Below are 25797 nucleotides of genomic sequence, written 5' to 3' on the forward strand. Positions count from 1 at the left end.
TCTATCATCGCCCTGTCTCATCCCTTTCCCCTTATTCCATTTCTCTCGATTTTGCCCTTCTAACTCTCCTGTCCATTAGCCTTTACCTCCCTTTCACCTCTCCTAGAGGCCCTGCCCTTCCCTATCACTCCTCTCCTTTTATTTCCCTACCTCTCTTTCCTCACTGTTGTTTCCTATCTGAAAGAGACACGTTAGTGATAGATTCCTTACCTTAGAATAACCCCAGGCGTCAGGCTGGATCCGGAAAGTTTTTCTGCTTAGCAGTACCTCTGCGCGCCAGTAGGTGGTATTCTGCGGCTCCGCGTCAGTCACTGGCGTCGTAGGCGCCGAGATGACGTCCCGGAGAGTATTAGGCGCGACCCATGCACGCTGACGTCAGTTCTTTCTTTTTCCGTGCCGAAAGAGCAGATCTGGATTGAGCACGTACCTCTGTCATTTTTTGACCACCCTTTTTTGACTTTTTTATCTCCTTTTCTTGTCTCCTGGTGCACGTAGGGATGCCCAGCTTTAAGTCTTGCGGGTCGTGCCACTTTAATATATCGTGCCGTAACCAAAACTAGGTCTGGGCTCAAGGGCAATAAGGACAAGCCTCACTAACAACAAAAACCAAAGCGAGCACCAATATTGCCACCTTATTTCAACAGGGGCCTGATTTAGCCACAAAAACCTACTGATCTAAAAAGTAAGTCCCTAGACGAATTTTTCAGTCCACAATAAATCAATTATTTTAATCTGATATTTTGTCAAAACATATTTGAATCAGTTCACATGATTAGAAACATTGCTTACTTCACTCCACACTTACAACAACAAGTCTTTCATTCAGTTCAATTTTTCCACCATGCATACAATCTATACAAAACACAGAATAAATTTACATCAGTTATTACAAAAAATTATTTACAAACATAGTTTCACAAAACAGCATTGGGAATAATTTTCGTTTTAAGCAGTTTTGTATTACAACAACACTCCTAACGTTGTATGAAACAAAGGTCTACGCGTTTCAAACTCCCTTTGTTGAAGGGAGATCTCATCAGGACCACGTAGCTCAAAGGTGCTCAGTTTCTTCAAGTGTGGGCTATTCGCCGCTTTCAAACAGCTTTTATCTCTTGAAATGTGGGATGTGAAGTTTTTGACGTGTTCAGTGATCCAACAAGAAATGTAGGAAAGGCGGGAGAAGTTTGCGCCAGCGTTGCTCATTCAATGAGGCCCTTCAGTTGATCACGCCGTCTTCCTCCGTGTTTAGTTTTGTAAGACTACATTTCTTGTTGGATCACTGAACACGTCAAAAATTTCACATCCCACATTTCAAGATATAAAAGCTGTTTGAAAGCCGTTGAAATAAAGGCCCCTATTGAAATAAGGTGGCAATATTGGTGCTCGTTTTTGTATTTTTGTTGTTGTTTTTTTTTTGGGTGGTACCGTAATATATATCGTGGTGGACCCCATAATGTCTGCCTTTACTGCCTGGAGCATGACCATGACTCCCGGGATTGTCGGGACTGCCGTGCCATGCCCCGAAGGCATTACGGGAGCGGTGCCGGAAGTTGCTGGAGGTCTGGCTCTCCTCTCACCACCGCTCCCGGTCTTGGGGCCGTTCGCGGGACCGCACGCGGAACCGGAGCTGTCGCTCCTCAGACTCTAAGTCTTCACCTTCAGATTCCGGTAAGCGACGCCATAGAAAGAAGTCGAAGAAGTGCATTCGCTCTCCGAGGTCCCCCCTGTCGCTCCCCGGAGGCAGACGGGGGGGGGGGGGGGGGAGTACCGCGGCCTACCTGCTATACCCAGGTCCGTCGGTGACTCCCGAACAGGTGCAAGAGTTTCTTGCTGCCTTGGACCGCCTATTTAGGCCTTGGGCTCCCGCCAGTCCCGCGGTCCCGTGTCCAGATCCTGTTAGCCCGGCGCACCGCCTCTGACGCCAGCCCCGGAGCCATTTGATTTTGCGCCGTCGGCTCCGGCGCCACAAGGTGCAGCACCGCTGGCTCCGGCCCCAGTGCCGCCTCTGGCTCCGCCACAGGCGCCACACTGGGTGCCGTTTATCCTGCCCCTGCCCCGGTTCCCGGACTAGTTTATTCCGGTCTGGGATCAACGTTGGGATGCAGCTCAGGTGCGGCCCCCGCTGGCACAGCTACCGGCGCCGCTGACCCCCTCTCCGGCTCTGGCCTTGCTGCTGCGGCCGGCTCCTTCTACCTCGGAGCCTGACGAGGACTGGGGAGGGTCCGAGGACCCCCTTGCGCCGCAGTGTGACTCCGAGCAGGATTGGGTGGATGACCTTTAAGATGCGGGTAAACTTGATGTGTCTTCTGACCCAGGGTTTGGCTCGCCTCCGCCTATTCGCTGATTCGTTGGGCAGGGCGATTTCCACGACGGTGGCGTTGCGGCGCCACGCCTGGGTGCGTTCCACTGGGTTCTCACCCGATGTCCAGAGCTCGCTCATGGACATGCCCTTTGATGGCTCCTGTCTATTTGGCGACAAGGCGGACAATGCCCTGGAGCGCTTTAAAGACTTGCGCGCCATGGCCAAGTCTTTAAGTCTTTCCACGAAGGCCCCTGCCACGTCTGGGTTTCATTCCTTTCGTGGCCAGGGTAAGAGCACCCAAGCAAGCTCCTCCGCTAAGTCAGAGTGGCCGCGGCTGAGGCTTCTGCAGGGGCTGGTCTGGTAACCAGCGAGCGGGTCAGTCCACCTCCACCCCCGCTGCTTCCGCCTCTAAGCCTTCCTAATCCGAGCTTCAGGGAGCACCCCACGCCGGTGGAGCAAATTACCTCGGACAAGTGGGTGCTGCAGATAATATGTCACGGTTACTCGCTCCCCTTTCTGTCCACCCCTCCGGCCATGCCACCTCGGTACCACAGCATGTCGGGGGATCATTTGGCTCCTCTCCATCAGGAAGTCACGGCCCTCTTGGCCAAGGGAGCCATCGAGTGCGTTCCCGGTCAGAAAGTAGGGAGTGGTTGTTATTCCCACTTCTACCTGGTCCCCAAGAAGGAAAAGGGGGGCCTATGCCCCATATTGGACCTCCGGGACGTAAATCGCTTCCTCCGGAAGGAGAAGTTGAAGATGCTAACTCTCGCTCAGGTTCTGGCTGCCCTGGACCGTGGAGACTGGATGGTGGTGTTGGACTTGCAGGACGCCTATTTCCACATCCCCGTCCTGCTGGCTCACCGGTGCTACCTGTGGATCACGGTAGGCCAGGAGCATTTTCGTTTGCCTTGCTCCCCTTCCGCCTTACCAGTGCCCCTCGGGTGTTCACGAAGGTGATGGTGGTGGTCGCAGCTCATCTGCGCAGATCAGGGGTGTCAGTCTTCCCCTACCTCGACGACTGGCTGTTGAAGGCGGGCTCATCCCAGGCAGTCATCACCCACCTCCAGACTACGGCCGACCTCTTACACTTGCTGGAGTTCTCCATCAATATGCCGAAGTCGCACCTGGGTACCTCTCAGAAGATCCCCTTCATCGGAGCGGTTCTGGATTCGACACTGTTTCGGGTTCATCCTCCCGAGCAGCAAGTCCTTTATATTCAGGCTATGATTCCGCTCTTTCAGCCTCTATCCCGGGTTTTAGTCAGGATTACCCTTTGGCTATTGGGCCTGATGGCCTCCTGCATCCTGCTAGGGACGCATGTCAGATGGCATATGCGGTCTCTGCAGTGGGACCTGAAGTTCCAAGGGGTACAGCATCAGGGCAACCTGTCGGATCACGTCCAGATCTTGGAGGGCGCTGCACGACAGTTGCAGTGGTAGCTCACGAACCGCGATTGGGTCAGTGGCAGATCCCTTTCCCTTCCCCAACCGGAGCACACAGTGGTGACGGATGCGTCCCTCCTGGGATGGGGAGGCCACTTGGGAGAGGCGGAGATCAGAGGCCTCTGGTCTCCGGCAGAGTCTCGGCTCCATATCAACCTTCTGGATCTGCGGGCGAGCCGGCTTGCACTGAAGACATTCCTTCCCTCTGTCCGGGGAAGTGTAGTGCAGGTGTTCAGGGACAACACTTCCGCATGTGGTATTGCAAAAAACAGGGCGGGGTGGGGTCGTGGTTCCTGTGTCAGGAGGCTCTGCGCCTCTGGACATGGCTGGAACATCAAGGTATTACCTTGGTGGTTCAACACCTGGCAGGTTCTCTGAACGCTAGGGCGGACGAACTCAGCCTCCGGTGCATGGTGGATCACTAATAGCGTTTGAACTCCGACGTGGCGCAAGGTCTCTTTCTGCAGTGGGAAGAGCTTTGGTTAGATCTATTCGCCATCGAAGAGAACGCGCGCAGTGTCATCGGTTCTGCGCTTTGGAATTTCCAAGGCGGCACTCGCTCGCCGACGCTTTTCGTCGCGAGTGAAGCTGCGGTCTATTGTACGCCTTTCCGCCTATACCACTTCTGCCCCGAGTGCTGAAGAAGATCAGGCGTGACCGGGCCCAAGTCATTCTTGTGGCTCCAGACTGGGCTCGAAGAGTTTGGTATTCCGAGTTACTCAGTATGAGCATCGACCCCGCCCCCCGATCTGTCTGCCTCTTCGGGAGGATCTTCTGTCGCAGCAGCAGGGGACGGTCCTCCACCCGAACCTGTCCAGCCTCCACCTCCATGCGTGGAGATTGAGCAGTGACAGTTGACATCTTTCGATCTTCCTTGCAAAGTCTGTGATGTCATTCTGGCAGCCAGGCGTCCCTCCACCAAAACGGTATACACCTGCCGATGGAAAAGATTTGTGGCATGGTGCACAGCTAACACTGTGGATCCCCTTTCTGCCCGCTTTCTGAGGTTCTTTTGTTCCTTCTCTCTTTGGCGCAGCAGGGCTCTCCTCTGGGCACTATCAAAGGTTATCTTTCGGCCATCTCCGCTTTTCTACGGCTTCCAGATCAGCCATCTCTTTTTAAGTCCCTGGTTGTTGACCGTTTTCTTAAAGGCATTATGCATACGTTTCCACCAGTACTCTTCATAATGCTTCAGTGGGACTTGAATCTTGTCTTGACTTTTCTGATGTGCGCTCCCTTTGAGCCCATTTATAACTGTCCCTTAAGTCTTCTTACTCTCAAGACGTCTGTCCTGGAAGCTATCACCTCTGCCAGAAGAGTGAGTTAGCTCCAGGCTCTTTCTTCTAAACCTCCTTACCTTTGTGTTCATCCGGACAAGGTGGTTCTAAGGACTCGTCCTTCTTTCTTGCCAAAGGTTGTCACACCCTTCCACATCGGGCAGACCATCACTTTGCCCACCTTCTTTCCGCCTCCGCACCCTTCAAGGGAAGAGAAGAGGCTCCACCGTCTCGACCCAAAACGTGGTCTTGCATTCTATCTGCAGCATACACAGCAGTTCCGCGTGGATGATCAGCTGTTTATTGGCTACGTTGACGCCAAAAAAGGTTGGGCGGTGCACAGACAATCTCCCGGTGGGTCGTTCTGTGCATCAAAGCATGTTACTCCTTCGCTAAGAAGGAGCCTTCTGTAGGGCTGCGTGCTCATTCGACCAGGGCAACTGCAGCCACTACTGCCTTGGGACGCGGTGTCCCCTTGCAGGATATTTGTCAGGCAGCAACCTGGGCCTCGCTGCACACGTTTACCAAGCACTACTGCCTTGACAGTTAGGTCCGGAGAGACGGCTTCTTTGGTCGTTCTGTGCTCCGTGACTTTCTGGTGTAATTCTGTTAGCTTACCCTCCACGGGGTTGGTATTGCTGGGGTATCTATTCTATGGTAGGGAATCTATCACTAACGTGTCTCTTTCAGATGCACAAGTTACTTGTGTAAGAGACATTAGTTAGTGATAGATTCCTTACCGCCCATCCCATCCTCCCCGTTCTGCGAACTGATTACTAGGGTTAAGGTCATACCCTTTTAGGGCCCTAGTTTTATGCACCATTTGTCAGTTTCTTGCATCGCTCTGCGTTTCGGCACGGAATAGTTGTAGTTGTGTACAGAACTGACGTCAGCGCTTGGGTGGCGCCTAAGTACTCTCCGTGACGTCATCTCGGCGCCTACGACGCCAGTGACGGACGCGGAGCCACAGGACGCCACCTGCTGGTGCGCAGAGGTACTGCTAAGCAGAAAAACTTTCCAGATCCAGCCTGATGCCTGGGGTTATTCTAAGGTAAGGAATCTATCACTAACTAATGTCTCTTACAGATATATCGTAACAATCAATCAATCAATCATGCCATTTGTATAGCGCACTACTCACCCGGGAGGGTCTCAAGGCGCTTGGTGGGAGGGGTATGCTACTGCTCGAACAGCCAGGTCTTGAGTTGTTTCCTGAAAGCGAGATGGTCCTGAATCAGCCGAAGGTGGATGGGGAGGGAGTTCCAAGTCTTGGCAGCCAGGTAAGAGAAGGATCTTCCTCCGGCGGTGGCTCTTTGGATGCGTGGTACGGCTGCGAGGGCGAGGCTGGTGGACCGTAGCTGGTGGGTAGGCGTGTAGAAGGTCAGGCGGTCGTTGAGGTACTTGGGGTCCAGGTCGTGGAGAGACTTGTGTGCGTGGGTGAGGAGCCGGAACGTGATCCTCTTGTCGACGGGGAGCCAGTGCAGGTTCCTCAGGTGGCTGGAGATGTGACTGCGTCGGGGGACATCCAGGATGAGTCGGGCGGAGGCGTTCTGGATGCGCTGGAGTCTTTTCTGTAGCTTGGCTGTGGTTCCGGCGTAGAGGGCGTTTCCGTAGTCCAGTCGGCTGGTGACGAGTGCCTGGGTGACAGTCTTCCTGGTCTCGGTCGGGATCCAGCGGAAGATCTTGCGAAGCATACGCAGGGTGTTGAAGCACGATGAGGAGACGGCGTTGACTTGTCTGGTCATCGAGAGGGACGGGTCCAGGATGAAGCCCAGGTTGCGTGCGTGGTCGGTTGGCTTGGGTGCGGTGCCCAGGGCTGGGGGCCACCAGAAGTCGTCCCAGGCGGAGGGCGAAGATCCCAGGATGAGGACTTCCGTCTTGTCCGAGTTCAGTTTCAGGCGGCTGTCCTTCATCCACTCGGCGACGTCTTTCATCCCTTCGTGTAGGCAGGTTCTGGCGGTGTCGGGGTCTCTGGTGAGGGAGAGGATCAGCTGGGTGTCGTCGGCGTAAGAGATGATGTTGAGGTTGTGCTGGCGTGCGATGGCTGTGATAGGTTTCATGTAGATGTTGAAGAGGGTGGAGCTGAGTGAAGATCCTTGCGGGACGCCGCAGATGACTTCGGTGGCCTCGGAGCGAAACGGGGGGAGGCGGACTCTTTGTGTTCTTCCGGCGAGGAACAAGATGATCCACTCCAGTGCCTTCTCTTGGATACCGATGTTGCTGAGGCGCTGGACTAGGGTGCGGTGGCAGACCGTGTCAAACGCAGCGGAGAGGTCCAGGAGGATGAGGGCCACTGTTTCCCCCTTGTCGAGCAGGGTCCGGATGTCGTCGGTGGCTGCGATGAGGGCGGTCTCGGTGCTGTGGTTGGCTCTGAAGCCGGACTGCGAGGGGTCGAGGGATCCGTTCGTCTCGAGGAAGGCGGTCAGCTGTCTGTTGACGATCTTCTCGATGACTTTAGCAGGAAAAGGGAGGAGCGAGATGGGGCGGAAATTTTTGAGATCGGTGGGGTCCGCTGTAGGTTTCTTCAGGAGGGCGCTGATCTCGGCGTGCTTCCAGCTCTCCGGGAAGGTGGCGGTGTTGAAGGAGGCGTTGATGATGTTCCGGAGTCTGGGTGCGATGGTGGAGTCGGCCTTGTTGAAGACGTGGTGTGGGCAGGGGTCGGTCGGTGATCCGGAGTGGATGGTGTTCATCGTGCGGGCTGTGTCTTCGGTGGTCACCGTGGTCCAGGTGCGAAGGGTGGCGGTGGGGGGCGTTGGTTCGACGGTTGGGTGCGTGGGTGGGGCGCCGAAGCTGTTGTGGATGTCGGCGATTTTGCGGTGGAAGAACGAGGCGAGGGAGTCGCAGAGGTCTTGTGACGGAGTGATGTCGTTGGTGCCGGTGCTGGGGTTGGAGAACTCCTTGACGATAGTGAAGAGCTCTTTGCTGTCGTGGGCGTTGTTGTCCAGTCGTTCCTTCAGGGATTTCTTCTTGGTGGTGCGGATGAGCTGGTGGTGCTTGCGGGTAGCGTGTTTGAGGGCGGTCATGTTGTCGGTGGTCCGGTCGAGGAGCCAGGCTTTCTCGAGGGTGCGGCAGGTCTTCTTGGAGTCCTTGAGGTCGTCGGTGAACCAGGATGCCTTCTTGCGTCTGGGTCTGCTGGGAGGGTTCTTTAGTGGCGCGAGGTCGTTGGCGCAGGCGGTCAGCCACTGTGTGAAGTTGCGGGCTGCTTCGTTGGGGTCCGTTGGGTTGGCGGGTGGGCTCTGGCTGAGGGAGGTGGTGAGCTAGTCTGCGGTGATCTTGCTCCAATTCCTGTGAGGTACCTGTTGCGGGTGGTGGTGGTGGGTCGTGGATCTTTTGAAGCTGAAGTGGACGCAGCTCTGGTCGGTCCAGTGAAGTCCGGTGGCGTGGCTGAAGGTGATGTACTTGCTGGAAGAGAAGACGGGATCAAGCGTGTGGCCGGCGTAGTGGGTGGGGGTGTTGACCAGTTGCTTGAGTCCGAGGTTGGCGAGGTTTTCCAGCAGGGCGGTGGTGTTGCGGTCCTTGTTGTTCTCTAGGTGGAAGTTGAGGTCCCCGAGGAGGATGTAGTCAGTGGAGGGGAGGGCGTGCGGGCTGATGAAGTCTGTGATGTCTTCGCTGAATTGTGTGCGTGGTCCCGGGGGTCTGTAGACGAGGGTGCCTCTGAGGGTCGTCTTAGGGTCGGTGTGAATCTGGAAGTGGAGATGTTCGGCTGCGGCGAAGGAGTTGTTGGCGTCGCTCGTGATGCGGATGATGTTCCTGTGGACGATGGCGATGCCACCTCCGGTCTGGTTGATGCGGTCCCTCCTGATGATCTTGTACCCGTCCGGTACAGTAAGTAACTTGTGCTTCTCGCTCCTGGACAGTTGCTACAAGATTAAACTGGTTTTAGTTAGCATTAGTTTGTACAAAGAAAACCAATCTTTTGAGCCAACATCACCCAAACCAAAAAAGAAAACATTTGACAAAATAAAACAATCAGTCAAAAACAGCACGTTTGGTGTTTTTCATTCATAAATGACAACTTTAATATAATGTGATGTGTTTAAAAAATGTGTTTTTACAATTAAAAACGGCTTTCCAAATCTTTCTGCACTGAGCAAAATACATTCTTGTTCATTAAAAAAATTATTGATTGCTTTTCTAACCTTGTTAGTAAAGCACAGTGCTTAATGTGTGCCGGTGGTTTCCGGCGCTTAGCACGGGCACTTATTTCTCAGGGCCGGGTTTATTGACTTGTGTGCACCAGTCTTTCCAGCTACATTTTCTTCGCCTGCACAAATTGCACAAAAGTACAGCTGTGTTATATTAATTCTGCACATAGATGAGAGCTTCTGGCAATGAAGAGGGAGGGGGTCCCAGGTTGGGCGCTTTTGCAGATGCAGAACAAGCAGATTTAAAAGCTTAACCTTTAAATGTAGACGGGGCTCAGCAATAGACCTATAGAAACACGGACTCCTCCACTTACAGAAACATCCAATGCATTCTAGAAAACACACACATTTACACCATACGTGCATTCTTCCGTAAATACGACCCCTTAAATAAAAATCCTGTGTCTAATGCCTGCAGGAGATGCAGTCCCTCAGTACATCACATAGATAGTACAGGCCACCGGGCAGATTTACCGACACGGAACCCAGACATGACATTTGATGTGTTTAAAATTGGTAGTGATTGTGTATATTATTTTATAGCAGCTAGACCTTATTTCATTAACTGTATGAATGTGCATATCGCTCTATATGAAACATTGACTTGGTAATAAGGGCTCAGAAATAGTGCCTCTTTATTTCACTGTAGCTCAGTCATGTTTATGTCATTCACTGTGACGCCTGGCCGTATAATTAACCTCATGTAACCCATTTCAGGATGAATTGAGCCTCACTTATAGACCGTACCCCTCTCACAGACAACATCTTCTGTAGACGCAGTCCACAATGTCTTTATTCTTGCTCACACAGCTTTCTGCACAGGGACTGGAGCCTCGGTGTCTGTGCAGCCATGTACACAGGACAGCCGGAGAAGACAGTCTAGCACAGCAGGAAATCTGTGTACACCTCTTCACCTGGGCTCACGGGAGAGGTGCCCTGCAGTCTGTGTCTGGAAGCACAGGGTTCTACACTATGTAGTAAGCAGTCCCTACCCAGACAGCTCTCCGCAGGAACAGGCACTCCCCTGAGCTATAAAGCCTGGTCTATGCAGGCACACTACTCTAGCACAGCTCAGAAGGATGCCTACGGTCTGTGCCTGGGAGCCCAGGGTTCTACATTACAAAGCACACAGCCCCATACCTGAACAGTTCCCCACAGGAGTCACACTGAGCTATACACCCATGTCTATGCAGTCACATACACAGGAAAGGCTGAAGAAGTGCTTCATTTGAGCCTGTGGTTGTAGGCGTTTTCCACCAACATTTATTTTTTGGCAAGGGGACTTATTTTTTTACATTTCATACTTTGACCAACATCAGGAGATAGAAAGGCAGAATAGGGGAGGCAGCCGATTTCTGAGTTCTTTTAGGCCCCAGCACTTATTATTTTACAAATTAAGCACTGGTAAAGCGCAGTGCGGGGAAATCTCTGGGCTTTTGTTTAAGTATTCATGTTAATCCACAGGCCCTTCACGAGGTGTGATAAACCTGAATACTGAAACAAAAGCCCGCAGTCTTCCCTGCATCGTGATTTACTAACAAAAGAGTAGAGCAAGTTTAAAAACACAGCGTCAGCCCTGCCAAGTATCACGCATCGCGTGTTAGACTAACACATTTCAGTGTGGTATCCTGCATTCCCGCACTGATATGCATTGTCACGCATATGTATGTCTCAGCTGTCACTGAAAGTGCTGCCTCACTGTTGAGTGTGACAGCGCGCCATCCCTGGTGCGCTCGATGATCCTACAGCCAGCGTAGGGCTCCCAGCAGAGTTAAGGCTGCCCGCAGGCTCACACTCACTCCAACTGCCACAATGTAGCATAATCCGTGATTGTGATTTCCCGGGGCTCAGCTCTGTCAGCCTGACGAGTCCTGGGCTCTCAAAACAAACAGGAGGCTGTAAATGAACACTACAGACAGAAAGCTGACAGCTCCTGCAGCGAGCAACTTGCAGGCTTGTTTGGGGAGCTGGCTCAACTCGCACAGGGCTCAGGCAGGTGAGGTTACAATGTAACTAATTCACCTGCGCCGCGAGGTTGCTCAGATCGTTTCTACTGAGTGCTCACACCGTGCATAACTGTTCACTTGCGTCGGACTACTAAGTACCGTAATTTGCCGACGCCGTCATCACCAACCCGTCTGCCACCAAAATGACAGTGCCTCAGCAGACACTGCAACCTGCTGCGTGTCCAGCAGCACTGAGGCCATTATCAAATGCCTCGTTGGCACTGTCCTCGACTCGAGGCCTGGACCACGGTCGGAGCTGCTTCAGTGGAAAGTCATCTGTGCAGAGGGGTGGCCCATCACAGTCCGAGTCGTTGCGGCTACAAGGCGCAGGAGCAGGCTCGTTGGCAGCAGCTGCTGCAAAAGTAAGTGTCTCATTACTAATCCTAGTTGCTTATGCTGCTGCAACTGTTTTCGGCGCAGTTAGTCACAGTGTTGGGGCATGGCTGAAATTCCTAATTTTTGTGCGTCTGACCAAGAACTCATTTTTCCTCGAGTGAGGCTGAGCTGCAGGAAAGACAGCACAATGGCATCCGCTGTGGGGATGTCCATGGCAGACACTGCCAGGATGGTGTCCTCTCTGCCTTAGTCTCCCTTCTCTGGACCTCCCCTCCCTCCGCACTTTCCTTCTCTCCTGCTTTGCATGCTTCTTGAGGTGACCTTATTATGCATGGCACAAGCGAGGACACGAGCTTCAAGGCTTGTTTCCCACAATCCCTAGTGCACCTTGAAGACAGAGTTGGCAGCTGCAACCAGGGAACGAGGCCTCCAAAACCAGGAAACAAACCCAGGGGCGGGAGGCTCCAGAACTCCCAGGCGTGCCACATCGTATTGAAAACATCACAAAGACAGTGATAGGAGGCCCAATATAATCTCTGGAATGGAAACAGTCCTGTAGCCCTGAACACAGAGCACATGTGAAGGCCAGGCCTCGCAGGGAGTGAGGACAAATCATCCCCAAGGGAGGGACGCACTGACTAGGGAAGTATGGACTGTCAACTCTTGGAAATGAGTTAGTGAGAGAGACTGTGCCTAATTAAAAAAAATAACGAGCACAGGGGCCCGCTGCAGGAGCAGCCGAACGCTGGCGTGGCTAGACTAGTGGATAACTAATGTCCGTTTTTCCACCCCACCCCCAACACTGCGTGTCTCTTTATCTCCCTCTCACAGGTGCATTTTCGTTCATGCTTTCTCCTTTTTTACAGTTTTTCTATCCCTTCTTTTTCCACCTTTATCTCGTACTCCATCTGAATAATGAAAAATGTGTCCCATTCCTCTAAAAAAAGAGCAGGACACCATGTTTACAATCCAAGGCTATCAAGTGTCCACTGAAGCATATCAAGACTACAGCTCCCAGAATGCACCAGGTGGTTAAATCACCATATCTGCCATGGTTTCAGATTGCTATGTGTGACAGTTTCATAATTTCATTTTAATTAGGCCATCGCAGGCGTTTGCACCAGTTTTAAGATCTTCTTAGAGTTTCTCTATGCCTAAATGGGTCTCATTTTTGATATTTATATTTTTACTTCATCTTCATTGCTTTATTTTTGCTGGTAAGAAAGTGTCACTCGTACTCGTTGAAACGTCACTCATAATTACACGGTAATTATGAAAATGTTACATTTAGCAATCTGCAACGTTGGCAGCTATGCAGCGTGCGCTTACACGCTGTATTTTTAAACTTGCTCTACTCTTTTGTTAGTAAAGCGCGGTGCGGGGAAGACTGTGGGCTTTTGTATAAGAATTCATGTTAATCACAGCTCGTGAAGGGGCTGTGATTAACACAAATACTTAAACAAAAGCCCACAGTCTAACCCGCAAAGTGCTGGGGTAAAAACATACAAGTGCCCCAAGTCAGCCGTTCCTGCACGCATGCTGGCAAAACCTCATCAAGGAAGTGCTATTCGAGCCACTCACGATTTAAAGCGGTGGCGCAAATTCTCCCTCGGGAAGGCCTGTGTGTGCGCGCTCCACACACGGAAGTCCGCGCTCACAGGCACCTTATTGAGAACAGTGGCCTCCACTACTTCCACATATGCAAGGCAGCCATCGCGCAGATGACCCCAGCTGGAAGAAAAGTCTATGATGCTTCTCGAAGCCAGTGACAATTTTCAGGCACTAGTCATCTCGCAACCACAAAAACAACCAATGAGCCAGCATGTCTCTGACTTTTACAAACATTGAGAGGTCATTTCTTCGGCTCAATGGGTGTTAAACATCATACATCATGGTCACACCCTGGAATTCGTTCAACAGCCCCCCAATCAGCTCCCTCCCAGGGGAACACATCAATATCTCAGTCTCTTAAAACAAGAGATGTGTTTGCTTCTCTCAAAAGGAGCAATAGAGTAGGCTCCCTTTCAGAAGTGTGCAAGTGTTTCTATTCAGACTTCTTCCCCATCAAGAAAAGGTTAGGGAATGGAGGCAGGTTATGGATCTCAGGAGGCTGAACAAATATATAGAGAAACAACCTTTCAGAATACTGTCTCTGCAAGAAATGTTACTGTTGATCAAGGGGATTTCATGACCTCTTTTTAGCTCTTAGGCACTTTTTTCCACATTCCCATTCACGTGAAACATGGGCAGTTCCTGAGGTTCTAGGCGACAAGGTGCCACTACCAGTTCAAGGTTCTCCCTTTTGTCCTCCAGTCGGCTCTCAGAGTCTTCACAAAATGCATGGGTCCTGTAGCAGCTGTCTTAAGAAGAAACGGGCACCCGGGGTTCCCTTACCTGGATGACTGGAGGGTCAAGGGTCCCACTTTCCACTCAGCAAAAATATCTACCTTGGCTTGTCAGCAATTCTTCAAGTCTCTGGGTCTAAAGTGGAACACGGCAAAAGCATCTCTAAACGCTTTCCAATTGTTGGTTCTCCAGAGAGCCATTCTAGAGACAACAGTTGCCTAAGCTTACCTGACTGCAGAGAGAGTTCAGTGAATAACCTAATGAGCTGCTTCCCTTGGGGGACAAAAGTCCACATCATTGAGTACATTTAAGTCTGTGTTGGGAATGCTATCCTCGTGGATTCCATTAATTTCAAATTGTTGCCTGCACATGAGACCGCTGCAGGAACAATTGGACGCACACTGGGTACAAATTCATGGTACATTTGACGTCATTATCACCATCAGCCCTAGGATAAAGCACACAATGTCATGGTGGGGAAAGGAGGAAAATATCTCTCCAAGCTTATCTTTCGTAGCGACACAACCATGCTACGTAATGTCAACAGACGCTTCCTTGGAAGGTTGGGGAGCTCACCTTCAGGAGTTGGAGATACATGGAAACTGGTCAGTTCCAGAAGCACAAATGCACATCATTGTCTTGAAACAAAAGGCAGTGCTCCTAGGCCTGCAATTGTTTCTACCCAGAATACGCAATTCCCCCGTCATTGTCAGAATGGACAATACCTCCACCATGTTCTACCTCGCCAAACAAGGGGGAACAAGGTGATAACTACTCTCCTCTAAATCCCAGCAGATATGAAAATGGTTGCTTACTCACAACATTTCTTTGCAAGTGGAACATGTCACAGGGGTAGACAACAAATGTGCAGAATCTCCAAGAAGAACACAGTTGTCTCAGGTCTTCAAACAATGGGGTACCCCAATCTGGATCACTTTACAACTCTCCTAAACAAGAAGTGCAAAATGTACTCAAGCAGGTTCCCACAGAAATGGTCTTGGGGAAATGCTCTTGAGATATAATGGACATGAATGTTTCTGTGCATTTCCATCCTTTCTTCTCATTCCCAAGGTGATTCGCAAGATGAAGCAGAACCGTGCCATCTCATTATTGTAGCCTCTGCATGGTGAGACAATATTGGTACACAGAGCTTCATCTCCCATCTGTGTGTCCGCGCATACAATTTTAACTGCTGGAGAATCTCATTTCCTTGAACAACAGTCAGACATTACATCCCCAATTAAAATCTCTCAAATTATCAGCATGGTACCTCAAGACAGTATGTTTAGATCTTTGAGTATCCATGTTGAATGCGGTTTTGGTCCCAACCAGTCACACTCTATTACCACAAATAAATCATACATGACAAAATGGAAAAGATTCTGCTATTGATGTATCAAAAGGATTGGCACCCTTTTCGCTCTTCTCCAGACTAAAAGTTGCCATATCTAATTCATCTAGCAAAGTCAGGCCTGGCGCACTCTTCAATAAAGGTACATTTGACACCAATTTTGAGATCCTGGAGAAAAACAGGTGACATTTCTTTGTGGTCAACTAGACTTGTTAAAGAATTCATGAAAAGCATATTCAGAGTCTTCCCACCAGTAAAACCTCCTGCAATATCCTGGAAGCTGACCACAGCCCTTTCACAACTCATGAAAGACCTATTTGAACCGATCCATAAAGGGGATATAAAATATGTTTCCTGGAAAACAGCTCTTGTCTTGGCCCTCACGTCTGCCAGAAGGGTCAGCGAAATTCTGATTTTTATATTCACAGTACCTTTTTTACAGTTCGAAGAGGTTAGAGTGGTATTAAGAACCAATCCCAAGTTAATTCTGAAGGTCCCAACTTCATTTCACTTGAATGAACCAATAGTTTTATCAGCATATTTTAAAAAACCTTCCTCTGCAGCGAGAGGGCTCTCTATTCTCTTGATATCAAACGTTGTTTAAAATGTTATATACACAGAACAAAGACTTTCAGGAAATCAGACCAGCTCTTCATTGCTTTTGCTCCACCCAGGAAGGGTTACACACTTTAAAGGAGCAGTGTAGCCTTTCGGGTGTGGACTGGAATTGCTTTTTGCCACAACAAAGCAGGAAAATCACTGTTTTTGAAAGTCACTGCACATTCCACTAGAAAAATGGCTATATCCATGGCCTTGTTTGCAGGATGGTCGCTTCTAGACATTTACAGAGCGGCAACATGGCCGAATATACATATATTCACCAAGCACTGTTGTTTGAACTCAGCATGGAGGGCATATGCCACTGTTTTACAGCGCCTTTTTCAGTAAGGTACAGGCTATTTTGTTTTTCCATTACAGCCTAATTTGTGATGCTGTGTTATTATTGCTTATGTCTCAGTTTTTCTGACATTACTATATTCAGTGGTTTGTTATTTCGTTTTCTTCCTATTAGAGTGGTGTCTCCTAACCCACCACCATTTAATCTTTTTTACTGCTAGCTACTCTGATTCAAGCATGTGAATGTAAGAAAGATTCGGTACTGGAGAAAACACAAGTTACTTACCTGTACACTGTGGTTCTCCAGTTTTGATATCTTTCATAGATTCACATGTGACCCACCCACTTCCCCACATGGCACACCACTTGTTTACCTCATTAATGTATCTTATTCCGTTTACACTCATGCACGAAATCTGAGATATTTTGGCTCTGCAGGGGAAGAGTAGATCAGGGTCTTGTCTCTGATTGGCTGAAGTTTGGTTCTATTAAAACAATGTGAATTGGTTAACAATGTTGGTTGCTTTTTTATGTCTTGTAATGTACTTACTTGGTACTGCTTGTTTTATATACTGTGAGGCTCGTACCATGACGACGGTAACGTTTAAAGCATGTGAATCTATGGAAGATATCAATACTGGAGAGCGACAGTGTACAGGTAAGTAACTTGTACTTGTTTTTATGAGGCTGAACACATTACTTCATATTATTAAAAGTGTTTGAATGTAGAGAACTGAATATATCACTAACACCTATGTACATACTCCAAATAACCTGTTTTTTATCTTTGTTGGGTTAAAAACAATATGGGTAGACTATAAGGCTCATGATCACCGTTGGATGAATGCATGTCTATGGCTTGTCATGTTAATATTGAAGAATATTGCAAGTTTATTTTTGGAGCTTTATAAATCTAAACAGAAACAGTGTTGTTTAGACATAACCACTAACAAACTGTTTGTTTTGTTGCATGGTCTGCTTTGCTGTGGAATTCACAACAGAGAGTAAGTAATTTTTGGTATTGTTTCTTTCAACTTCTTTACAAATTTCTTTTTTTTTTATAGTGAACGTATAGCTTCCATGCCATGCTTTCTTATCAGTACTTCATTCAGTAATATTTAATTGGTAAAGCACAGCTTGTCGCAGGTCTAAATAAAGCCATATTAACGTTGACTGCAGCACAACCTTGAAAATAGAAAGTGCAACTTTTTGTTTGCTTGTATATGTTGTCTATTCATTGTGAACTAGACTACAGTGTTAACAGCCTTAGGCCATTACTCCTCCCATCCAAGCAAATTGAATGCCCCCAGTGGAGGAAACATTCGCTCTGCTTCTTTGGTAAGTCATCTCAGTAAGTTAAACTGCTGATTTGAAGACCTCATAGGACCTGCAAGTCAGTAACTAAGACCGCTTTTCACCCTAGACTCAGTTTACATATTGATTTACATTCTGCTATTGAAGTCATTATCATAGTTTCTCGTGCAATACATATAAACCACTCTTGTTTTTTTAAATAAAATATTGACAACACTTCAGCCTAGGCTTTTGGGACGAGTTTCCGACTTGTGCTCCATGGCACAGCAGCAAAAGACTTTTGAGGATCATAGAGAGTATGAGGCAGAGCTACAGACAACCTGAAGCACAATTACTTTATATAATCCTTGAAACCCCACAGGCCTGCTCACCACTAAGGAACAAAACGTTTTGGCTGTCTAAAAGCTTGGGATGATGTGTTATTCCATGTGAAGGAAAACACAAGGAAAAAACAAAAGACGTATGAATGTTAAAATGCCAATCTTTAATTTCATTTCAAAAGCTAAATGTGTTTTATGTGTATTTATGATATGATAATGACTTATTATTACGAGATTGTTAATCAGCATAGAAACTGAATCTAGGGTAAAAATCCTTCTTATCCACTGACTTACTTTTTAATTGGGTAGTAGGCCATACCCACCCTCGGTGAAGGCACTTTTTCACCACCCCATTATTTGGCGATAACTCAAATTCTAGGCTCGTTTTTTGGAGAAAGCAGCACTTTGTACATTTTCTTTTTTTTTAAATTACTGGTCCAACTGGGATCTGTAATTAAAAGGAGAAAAAAAGCAACTGCATCATATTGTAGGCATGCTCGTATAGAATTACATAGTAAGCCGTGATTAGGCCTTTTAAAAGCATTTTAGTCAAGCTGCACAACATGGTGAATTCTGTGCAGCATGGTTAACCAGTGGCAAAGCCAGTCGGTCGCGAAGACAAACGTATTGGTTTTGCCAGTACATGTTTCCATAAGGAACTGTGCACAGGGTTATTGACTTGAATCATATGACTAAATCTCGCTTGAGCTCACTGGTTCAAATTTTTGCAAGGCCAACTCAACTCAAACATAGATGCTATGGCGTTACAATATAATAAGGTAATTGAATTGGGCAATTGAAATATTCTGATATCGCTTCTAGATGCCTGCGTTTTCAAGCATTGTATAATAAACGTTAATTTGATGATTGTTAGTATATGCTTAAATATGTGTTTATGGAGTGCTGGCCAGTGGGCATGTTCAGAATGAAGGCATTAACTGGTAGTCTTTCGCTTTTTTTTACAGCTCTAAGTTTGTGAATGTTTAATGTTTCATCAGTGAATCAGAATGTAACTGGGGATTTGCTGCTACTTCTAAGCTTATCTCAGAACTCTCATTATGATTTTTCAGCAAAATGTCTGTCAAACAATGTTGCTTACAAGCACATTAGGCAAAAGCGTGTTTTTAAAAAAATCAAAACAAAAGCATCGGATGATATTTTCTAAACCACCGTTGCTTTCAGCAAGAATGTTCTAATAGTACTTACGGATGTCACAAAGGGCATTAACATCAGCTTAATTTGCCCTTTACACTAGGAGTACCTGCGCTCGCCACAAGAGCTATAACCTAGGTAATGGCCAATTATCTCATGATAATGCCCTTTAAAATTTCAGATTCTACTAGCAATTAATCTTTTTTTCTTTAATTAGACCCTGAAATGTTCATTATGCATCTAATTTTCCTGCAGGTTTTTAGCATGTTTCTGGAAACACTGGTCGACTTTGTAATAATCCACAAAGAAGACCTGCAAGATTGGCTATTCATTCTTCTAACACAGCTGCTGAAGAAGATGGGAGCGGACTTACTTGGATCTGTGCAAGCAAAGGTGCAAAGGGCTTTGGATGTGACCAGGTAAGAAAACCTAATATAGCTTGAATTTCGCAGTTAACAAATGAGCAGGAAATAGCACCTCACCCCCAAGCCCAATATCCTCTCATTCACTTTGGCACAGAAGAATTTAAATAGGTATTACTATTTGTGTTCTGGATTTCATTCTGTGGATGTCTCCGCTGGTGAGACTATCTCAAACAGTTTTGGAATTGCTCTCTGGATTATTTTTTGCATATGTCAACACACTCCTGACTGCACGCATCTTGCAGATCTTTCGTAATTAAAGGGCTTAAACAATGATCTCTTCTAATTTCAATAAGTTGATGAGAGCAGCAAGGTGTATTGGAACTATGCAACTTTTTTCTTATTTCCCTTGCCTCTCCAGACTGTAAATAGAAAGGATAGTTATATTCCATTAGGAACATCCACAGAAGTGGTGATGGTATGGAGGAGGGTGCAGCTTCACAAGCAGAGAGGAGTGGTTGCGGCTTACGGCAGCTGTCTTATTTCTAACACTGTAATTAGTTAGCGGAGTGAAAAACGGATGTGTTAGCTTAACTTGTCTTACAGAATTGTCGTATTTTCTGTTATAAAAACTCGACTAATTACCTTCCTAATAAATTACACTGGGGGTACCGCCACCCAATGGCGGAAGAGCGATGAGTTGGTGCCGACCAAAATAAAAATGACATTATTAAACTGCAGATCCATGAAAAAGCACAAATTAGAGATACATGATCTGTTGACAGAGGGGGACCTTGATGTGCTCTTCCTAACAGATACATGGCTAGACGAAGCCTCAACGCCCGAAATTCTGGAAGCTATTCCCCCAGGTTACTGTCTGCTCAGAATCGATAGAGAGGGGCAGAGAAGCGGGGGACTAGCATTAATCTATAAAAGTGATTTACAATGCACCTTAGAGAAGGCCATATTGCCCAACAGTGAGAGTGGCTTTTTTACAATAAAAGTAAGCCCTAAAAATATCATCAACGGGTTCCTCTTGTACCGTCCCCCAGGCAGGACAACACAGTTCTGCAACCAATTGACAGAACTGGTAACTCAGCCTGCACTCCGGTATAAAAAATTTCTCATCTTGGGAGACCTTAACCTCCACTTCGAGGATATTAACTGCGGGGAGGCACAGGCTGTGGTTGAAGCACTGAAATCCCTGATGCTCAACTTACAATCAGTGTCCCCGTCGCATCAATTAGGTCACCTCCTGGACCCTGTATTCGCTAATTGGGAGGGTATTAAAGTTTCCACCCCGATCAGAATAATATGGTCTGATCATCTTATCATTCCCTTCGAGGTAGAAGGTGCCCCACAGGAAATCAGGATGATCAAGCCCAGGCCCCAGAAACCTAGAGATTGGAAGAAGTTTAATCAGGAAACCTTCAAATCCGCCTTGCTCAAGGAACCTCCCCCCCCCCGTAGCGACACTCTGCTGGAGGCGTGGGGTGACTATGAAAAATGGATGTCCAGGGCGCTGGACACAGTAGCGCAATGGACACTCCGCTGGTGAGACTATCTCAAACAGTTTTGGAATTTCTCTCTGGATTATTTTTTGCATATGTCAACACACTCCTGACTGCACGCATCTTGCAGATCTTTCGTAATTAAAGGGCTTAAACAATGATCTCTTCTAATTTCAATAAGTTGATGAGAGCAGCAAGGTGTATTGGAACTATGCAACTTTTTTCTTATTTCCCTTGCCTCTCCAGACTGTAAATAGAAAGGATAGTTATATTCCATTTGGAACATCCACAGAAGTGGTGATGGTATGGAGGAGGGTGCAGCTTCACAAGCAGAGAGGAGTGGTTGCGGCTTACGGCAGCTGTCTTATTTCTAACACTGTAATTAGTTAGCGGAGTGAAAAACGGATGTGTTAGCTTAACTTGTCTTACAGAATTGTCGTATTTTCTGTTATAAAAACTCGACTAATTACCTTCCTAATAAATTACACTGGGGGTTCCGCCACCCAATGGCGGAAGAGCGATGAGTTGGTGCCGACCAAAATAAAAATGACATTATTAAACTGCAGATCCATGAAAAAGCACAAATTAGAGATACATGATCTGTTGACAGAGGGGGACCTTGATGTGCTCTTCCTAACAGAGACATGGCTAGACGAAGCCTCGACGCCCGAAATTCTGGAAGCTATTCCCCCAGGTTACTGTCTGCTCAGAATCGATAGAGAAGGGCAGAGGGGCGGGGGACTAGCATTAATCTATAAAAGTGATGTTCGAGGCATGTGGGCTGCTAAATTCATATCTGATGCATAGATCGCCGCCTAGTGTTGGGTCCGGATGATTGCACATTGTTGTCCTGGAAGAGTCTTCGAAGTATCACAAGATAGGTGGCTCCTCCCCTGGACTACAGTGCGCATGGGCATCGGCTCCATCCCCAGATTGTTTTTTTCCGCCATTGGGTTCGGATGTGATTTCGACGGCTCCCTGTCGGAATCGAAAAACCTTCCTTCTCAAGGCCAAAAGGCCTTCGGTATTCGTGTCGGTATTGTGTGCGAACGGTCCCGAGCATCGTCTGACTCTTCCGGTCAGATTTCAGCGGAGTGGTTTACCCTTCGCGCATCGAGGCCCTGTACTCGCAGCAAGACCCCGACGGCTTCATCATGGAACGGAGCCCGTTCAAGCGCTGCCCCGTGTGTGGTTCCAAATACCCACACATCGACGTACATCCAGTTTGTAACAGATGTCTTTCGCCGGACCACGACGAAGACAACTGCATGGCCTGCTCCAAATTCAGGTCGAAGAAGACGCTCAAGCATCGGCGCGCGGCACGACTTGAGGCCTTCCACGCAGCCCCGGCACCCGACGACATATTCGACGACCCCGCAGAAGAAGGCCACGGCCATCAACTTCAGATCTCACCACCATCGACGGAGGTCGAGGCGGATCCAGAGGAATACATCGACGGACAGAGCCAAGACCTTGAATACGTCGAGGAGGTAGGGGACGACGAAGAAGTCTATGGGGCCGCGGAAGATAGCTCAGAGGACGAGCTATGCCCCGAACGTTACTCGATTCAGGCTCCGGTCACGGGATCGCCACTCGGCCTTACCCTCGACCCTGCACCGATATCCCCAGCCCCGCCTTCGGGCCCGGCTACGGATACACCGGAGGAGCCACCGTTGCGCGTATCGAAACCGAAACCGCAACTACTGTTGTCGACGGCGCCTAAAATGGCCGACATCACGCCAAAAACGAAACCGAAACCTTCGGTCTCCACGGCTCCGAAGATGGCCGCCGACTCAGCAAAAGCGAAACCGAAACTTACGGCTTCCACAACATCTAAAATGGCCGACGTCCCGTCCCAGCCAGCAAAGCCGACTCCGTCTTCAACTCCGTCCGCTTCCAGCCACACGAAGTCCAAGAAGACTGTCGACGCATCGGCGCCACAAACGGTGGCTAAGGACAAGTCCTCAAAGAAGGTCGTCCATCCCGCCTCGGCGCCTACGGCCCAGGATCCGACGACCGGAGCCGCTACTCATCGGCACAAGGATGCCGGGTCGGCATCGCCGGCGTCGGCGCCTACACCGACCGCAAAGCAGCGTCCCGTGGGAGGCCAAGAATCGTCGGTGCCCACTTCTGCTACGCCGAAGTCCTCCGAAGCAGACAAACATGAAGCATCGGTTACCAAACCCTCGGCTTCTTTTACAAAACAGGTCACCGACTCCCTCAAAAGGATTCGGGAGAAGGCACAGACGTCAACGTCTACCGCATCATCGGATCCGACACCGGTGTCCATACCGGCGAAGTCGTCCTCCAAGCTTCTCTACGTCCTGCCACCAAAGGTGGCGCCCAAAGCGTTTGTGGCCAAGACGGTGTCGAAGAACACCGACACGTCGGAATATTCGACGCCCAGTCCCAATTTGCAGCGGCCAAAGGCGTCGGGGGACAATTTAGAGCATTACATCGATGCCAACACAGGGACATTGACACTTTATAAAAGAAAGATCACTTCCCAACCTTTAGAAGCATTTGTTATTCCACTGAAAAAGAAAAAACAAGCACAGGACATACCTCCACTTGTTGAACCTCTTCAGCCTCCGCCAAGGAGGAGTCCAACACCTTCCCCCCACCACTCAGGGGGTGAGGATGATGAACAGGATGACCAGTATAATTTTCCTACTGACACTGACCCTGATGTACACCAGGACCCATATGATGACGCTGGGGACCAGGACAGCCATCACGTAGTACATGACCCTCAGGTTTTTGGAACACGTACATCACCTACTGAGGACTCAGCAGCATTCACTGCTTTAATAGAACGGGCAGCTGCAACTCATAATGTAGACATGCACTCTGACCCGGTGGAGGAAGATTTCCTGTTTGACACCTTTTCTGTCTCCGAAAGAACAGTCAAAACACTCCCCATGCTGAAGGGTGTCCTTAAACATGCACCAGAGATCTTTAAGGAACCAACAAGGGCAAGAGTGGTAAACCCACGTATTGAGAAGAAATACAGGCCAGCACCTGGAGACCCTGCTTATATTCGGGGACAGTTGCCTTTGGACTCATTGGTGGTCGCAAACGCCCGCAAACGGGCCAACTCCCAAACAACGGGTGAAGCTCCTCCCCCGGACAAAGAGTCGAAAGTGCTTGAGGCTTCTGGCAAGCGGGTGGCTGCGCAGGCTGCCAATGTATGGCGTATAGCAAATACACAAGCACTACTGGCGCGTTACGATAGGGCGCATTACGACACCCTAGAACAGCTCCTTCAACATCTACCTGATGAGTATAAAGAAGCAGGCGAAATGCTCATTCAAGAGGGGAAGCTTATATCAAATGCATTCCATTAAGTGTGCACTTGATGTCGCGGACACAGCAGCTAGGGGTATTAACACTAGCGTCATGCTAAGGCGCCAAGCCTGGCTTCGTATATCTGGGTTTAAGCAGGACATCCAGACTACGATCCTCAACCAGCCAGTCAATCCTGACAGACTGTTTGGCCCTGATGTAGACACCACACTTGAAAAAATTAAGAAAGACAACGAGACTGCTAAGTCCATGGGGGCTCTCCAATCACAACAGTTCAGAGGCAACACTTTTCGTCGCTCAGGTGCACGTGGTAGTACCAGAGGACACTTGGGACAACAAACACAATTCGCAAAAGGTGGTGCGCAATCCTCGTACCCCAAGCAGGGTAGAGGGGGTTACCGAGGTAACAATGCCAAGGGCAGGGGCAGAGGAAACAACAGCTCACGTTCCTCTGCCACCACCAAACAGTGACTCCCTGTCGCTGCCCCCCGACCATCCAACACCTGTCGGGGGAAGACTACAGCAGTTCCTGCCAGTCTGGTCGTCCATCACCACAGACAGGTGGGTGAGAAAACTAATCCAGTACGGTTATTGCTTGGAGTTAACATCCACTCCTCCCAACATCCCCCCAAGACAACGTCCTATGTCGGCAGAGCACTTGCACTTATTGCAGCAGGAAGTGCTAGTTATGCTGCAAAAAGGAGCAATCGAACTCGTGCCAGTGGAGGAGGAAGGAACAGGGGTCTACTCCCTGTACTTCCTCATCCCAAAGAAGGACGGATCGCTCAGACCCTTTCTAGATCTGCGCCCCCTCAACATGTACATACTGTCAGAACATTTTCACATGTTGACACTGCAACAAATCCTTCCCCTTCTAAACCAAGGGGATTTCCTGGCAACCTTGGACCTCAAGGATGCTTACTTCCACATCCCACTCCACCCATCCCACAGAAAATACCTCAGGTTCACCACTCTCAACAAGCACTATCAGTTCAAAGTCCTACCCTTCGGGGTGACTACTGCCCCCAGAGTGTTTACGAAGTGTCTAGCGACAGTGGCGGCGCACCTCAGGAGACAAAACATACATGTCTATCCGTACCTCGACGACTGGCTCGTTCAAGCAAAGTCGGAAAGACAGTGCGCCTCACACATGTCCCACACTATTCACCTCCTTCACAGCCTGGGGTTCTCGCTAAACTACCCGAAGTCGCACCTTCAGCCAGCCCATGTGCAGCAGTACCTAGGCGCGACCATAAACACCCTGACTGCTATGGCTCATCCAAACACAGTCAGAATCAACAACATTCAGTCGCTAATCCAGAGGTTCAGACCGCAACACTCCCTGTCAGCGAGAGTGTTCATGTAGTTGATAGGCATGATGGCCTCCTGCATCTTCATAGTCCCGCACGCAAGGTTGAACATGCGTCCCCTCCAAGAATGCTTGGCAAATCAATGGACACAGGCTCAAGGACAACTGACAGACCTAGTGTTGGTGACCGGTCGGGCATACAACTCTCTGCATTGGTGGAATCCACACAACCTTTGCAAGGGACGACCGTTCCAGGAGCCGGTGCCACAGATTGTCCTAACAACGGACGCATCTCTCCAAGGGTGGGGAGCGCATGTGCTCCACTACACAGTGCAGGGACTATGGTCAACCCATCAACAAAGGTTGCACATCAACTACCTGGAATTGATGGCAATCTTCATGGCGCTCAAGTCCTTCA

The 25797-nt window shown here is 48.9% G+C and overlaps 1 protein-coding gene across 5 annotated transcripts in view; it reads left to right on the plus strand.

Annotated features, from left to right (window-relative positions):
- Positions 1-25797, plus strand: part of CLASP1 (cytoplasmic linker associated protein 1) — a 1618163-nt gene that overhangs the window by 986368 nt on the left and 605998 nt on the right. For all 5 annotated transcript variants that reach the window (XM_078682066.1, XM_078682063.1, XM_078682065.1 and 2 more), the window contains one exon: positions 19147-19310. In XM_078682066.1, coding sequence (XP_078538192.1) covers positions 19147-19310 — 164 coding nt within the window. The remainder of the gene's footprint in view (positions 1-19146; positions 19311-25797) is intronic.

This window comes from Lissotriton helveticus, chromosome 3_1 (assembly GCF_964261635.1).
Source record: "Lissotriton helveticus chromosome 3_1, aLisHel1.1, whole genome shotgun sequence".
Taxonomy (NCBI): Eukaryota; Metazoa; Chordata; class Amphibia; order Caudata; family Salamandridae; genus Lissotriton; species Lissotriton helveticus.